The following is a 3,932-nucleotide window of genomic DNA, read 5'->3' as shown; positions in this document are numbered from 1 at the left end:
ACAGGTCTTCGCTGACTTGGTGAATGGCTCACCAGGCAGAAAGGCCCAGCAGTGTTTCTGGGAAAGCCCTCCTCCCGTCTGTGCTTACTCAGAGGAGAGGCCCCACACCCAGAGACACCAGCGGTGACCCGTACCGCCCCACCGGCCTGCCCACCGCAGTAGAGTAACCGCCCTAAATGCCTTGGTCTGCTGAGCTCCGCACCCGCCTAGTTAGCCTGAGAGAATTCCCCAGCCGCAGCCCAGTCCCGCAGTCCTAGGACTGCACGATTTGAGACGGGCCGGGCTTGGGCTCATAGAAGGCTCAGACAGTCTTGGCAAGTTCTACCAGCTAGCTGACCTCAGGTCCAAGAAGTGGTTATTCAGGTTCCCTGAGGCCTGTCTGTGCTGGAGTTCCTGCAGCTCCTGCCAGGGCAGTCAGCTGCTGCTCAGAGGCCAGCCCTTCCAATTCTGGCCTCGTTTGCCCTGGTCACTCTAACCTTCTTATTACTGGTAGGTTGCCTCCTTCTTCTATGGATCTTTGTGGACAGCTGGTTCTCTTCGCTGGCCAGATGTTCCCCCTGCCCTCCTTAACAGACTGGAATTAGAGACCAACTTGGACCTGGGGGATTCTAAACCTTCCACTACTAGGCTTCCCCTAGTAACCCAGTTTTTGAACCACGTTTTTCTCCTTTTTTTTGTCTTTTGGATTCCGGTTGCCCCTTCTCCGTCTAAATGTTGTAAGATCTTCTTCTTCAAGCCTCTTTCAGAATATGCATTTGTCGTTTTAGGAGAATGTATTTACCGGGCAATCAAAGATCTATACCTACATGAGCCCGAACAAATGCTCTGGAATGCGTTCCCCCCTTCAGGAAGAGAACTCAGTTGCACAATACGAAGTCAAATGCCAGGGGAAGCCATTAGCCGGAATCTACAGGAAACGCGACGGTAAGCCTCTGAAATGGCCCTGCTCTATTCACCGCTGACCGGGTTGCATCCTCAGTAATAATGTCTGTATGCTAGGTTTCCTTATCCAATCTTTTCAAGCCAAAGCTTGCAAAGTTTGAATCATGTCCTGTCTTGCTGCTAAGAAACATAGACATGGGGGGAATAGAGCCGCGTGTTCCAGGGCGTGTGCCCTATTGGTCTAACAGGTTTTCCCTGTTTTTACAAGAGTTAGCATGTCCTTCAAGATTGGTTTTCTTGCCAAGCTGCCAAAATAAGGCAGCTGGCATGTCGTTAGAGAGGTTTACAGGCGCTAAAAGTACAGAAATGATGAGTCTGGGTTGTCCAGACCAGGCACTTGTACTGCAGCTGAGTCATGTGAACCTAAGGAACTGACTTCCTTCTCTTTTCTGAGCTGGCCTTGATCTCAGTTCTAAAGGTTCTTTCCACTCAAGTGTTCAGTGCTACTCTGAAGCCGCGTACGCCAGAATGAGATTTAGAGTTAAAATGCTGAGCAAGAAAATACTTATTGAAAGTTCTGTCTGGCCTTGCAAAACATGCCGAAACCTGTTGGAAATTTTGCTGTAACCCAAATATTCCCTTTTAAAGTGGCGGTGGTAGGGGTGAGGGTGGGGATGGGGGCTAGTGGTGAACTTTCCCCAGTTACTGTGCTCTAAAACTTGCCTTAAAGAAACAGCAGCTATCAGCTGCTCCAGCAGCTCTGTACAAGGAAGCTTTGTATTTGTTAACAGAAAGTGCCATAAAGGGATGGGGTAGCCCAACCTCTGGTCCAGATCTGAGAACCAGGGGCAGGAGCCAACCCTTGGCCTGATTCCCCCTGGTGATGTTATTTCAAATGGACTTAGGTTCTAATCCTAGCTCTGCCGTTTATGAAAGGAAGGGTCACAGGCAGGTTGCTACGTTTTTTTGAGCCTCAGTTTTTCATCAGTGGGAGAGAGGAGTCCTGCCTGAAGACCAGTTAAAGCATGGGTACAAAAGGCCTTTGTGAGCAAGTTCTCTGGTGGTCCATTGGTTAGGATTCTGTGCTTTTACTGTCAGGGGAGAAGGTTCAATCCCTGGTCTGGGAACTAGGATCCTACAAGCCTCATGGCACAGCCAAAAGAAAAGGGAGGGGGACTTTGTGAGCGCTCCATACTGTCAGCCCATTTTCCACTGGACCGGAAGCATCACAGCCTGCCCCTCCCTGCATCCCTGCTTCCGCAGCACTTAGGCCAGCACTAACCACACTGAGACTTGGGAAGGGCCTCTCTCTAGATGCCGTAAGCCAGCCTCACAGCCCTTCTGGGATGGGGCGGGATGTGGATTGTCCTGAATGGTGACATGGGGCACAAGTTAGCTTATTTGACTCGAAGTGTTACTACATGGTGCCAATTTAAATGGGGGGCTGGATGAACACTGGAGGAGACCCCCATAGACTGGGCGTCTATCCGTGATTCTCATCCTTTTTCCTGCCTTGACACAGACTCACGTGACAGCTAATGTTCATGAATACCACCCACTCCTAAGCTTATGCCTGACGTCTTGGCCTTAACCCCCTCTTATTCCACTCAAGACAGTGTGTCAGGGAGCACTGTCTGTCTGTGTCAGGGAGACAGTGTATCTGGACCACCTGGAGAACGGTCCGGATGGCTGCTGATGTGTTTATTTTTTTCTTTTGTTTGTTGAACTATCATTCAGATATCCTGACATTCACCATTTTAAAGGGTACAGTTCACTGGTTTTAGGTATACGCACAGATTTGTGCAGCCATCACCTCTGTCAAACTCCAGTACATTTCCATCACCCCAAAAAGAAACCCTGTACCTACTCACAATCATTCCCCATTCCTACTTTCTCTCAGCCCTAGGCAACCACTGATCTGTTTTCCATCTCTGGATTTGCCCGACCTCGACATTTCGTATACATGAAGTTGTAAAATATGTGACCTTTTGTGTCTGGTCTCATGTACATTATAATGTTTTCAAGGTTCATACATGTTGTAGGCTGTGTCAGTACTTCATTCCTTTCTGTGGCTGAATAATATTCCATCGTGTGGATAGACCACATTTTGTCAGTTGATGGACATTAGAGTTGTTTTCACTTTTTAGCTCTTCTGAATAAGCTTCTGCGGGCATTCGTGTATAGGTTTTTATGTAGACATATGTTTTTAATTCTCTTGATAGATGCCTAGAACTAGAACTGCTGAGTCAGGTGATAACTCTCTAACATTTTGAAGACTGCCAGACTTTTTTTGCAAAGTGACTGCACCATTTTGCATTCCCACCAGCAATGTAATATTTATTTTTAAAAAGTAAAAAAATTTTATGGAAAAAAAAAAACAGTCCAATACTGGTGCTCCATGAGTATTTTTAGTAACAAGTCATTGGCGACGTCCCACACGACACACTGAACCGGTATTGGGGCACCATGCTGAGAACCACTGTGAATGCCACGCTTCGACCCTGTTAGAAGAGGGATTTAAAAAAAGAATCTGAAATGAATCATGCCAGGGAGCTAGCCTTTGGGGAAGAGGTCTTTGTTGGGGAGAGGTTCTGCTTTATCACCTTACTTCCGTCTACCAATGCTGCCCCACCCTGTGGGAATTGTGCTTCCCCCCGCCCCGGAGCCCATTTCCTCAAAAGCCATCGATGGAGCCCTCATGCCAGTGTTGCTGGCTGTGACACTTCTGCTTCAAAGGCTCTTCGCTCAAGCTGCAGACGACCTGATGGGTTGATTAATCACAAGAACGGAATCCAATCACAATATATATATATCAACTTATATATATCAGTGGTCTAACACTTCAAATATGTTATAATTGTATTGATCAATCATACCTCAGCAAAGCTGGAAAAGAGGGGGCGGAAAAAATGATGCAGAGACCAAAAGCTCTGCCTAGTGTCTGGGTCAAAAAGTAAAGCCAGATCTTTTCCCCAAGATGCTGGTTAGTGGACACCAGGCTTAACAGCCCAAGGGCACTACTGCCCAACACGCCCCCACCCCCCCATCTC

At 47.7% G+C, this 3,932-nt stretch overlaps 1 protein-coding gene across 1 annotated transcript in view; it reads left to right on the top strand.

The window, feature by feature from the left end:
• The window catches only part of SETD8 (SET domain containing (lysine methyltransferase) 8), a 13,515-nt gene that overhangs the window by 1,341 nt on the left and 8,242 nt on the right, over positions 1-3,932 (top strand). Inside the window, exons 2-3 of the mRNA XM_010841414.1 lie at positions 374-489; positions 768-924. Of these exons, the coding sequence (XP_010839716.1) occupies positions 374-489; positions 768-924 (273 nt within the window). The remainder of the gene's footprint in view (positions 1-373; positions 490-767; positions 925-3,932) is intronic.

The sequence above is a fragment of the Bison bison genome, unplaced genomic scaffold, assembly GCF_000754665.1.
Source record: "Bison bison bison isolate TAMUID 2011002044 unplaced genomic scaffold, Bison_UMD1.0 scf7180017864160, whole genome shotgun sequence".
Taxonomy (NCBI): domain Eukaryota; kingdom Metazoa; phylum Chordata; class Mammalia; order Artiodactyla; family Bovidae; genus Bison; species Bison bison.
The sequence above is the reverse complement of the archived record's forward strand: the minus strand, read 5'-3'. Positions and strand labels throughout refer to the sequence as shown.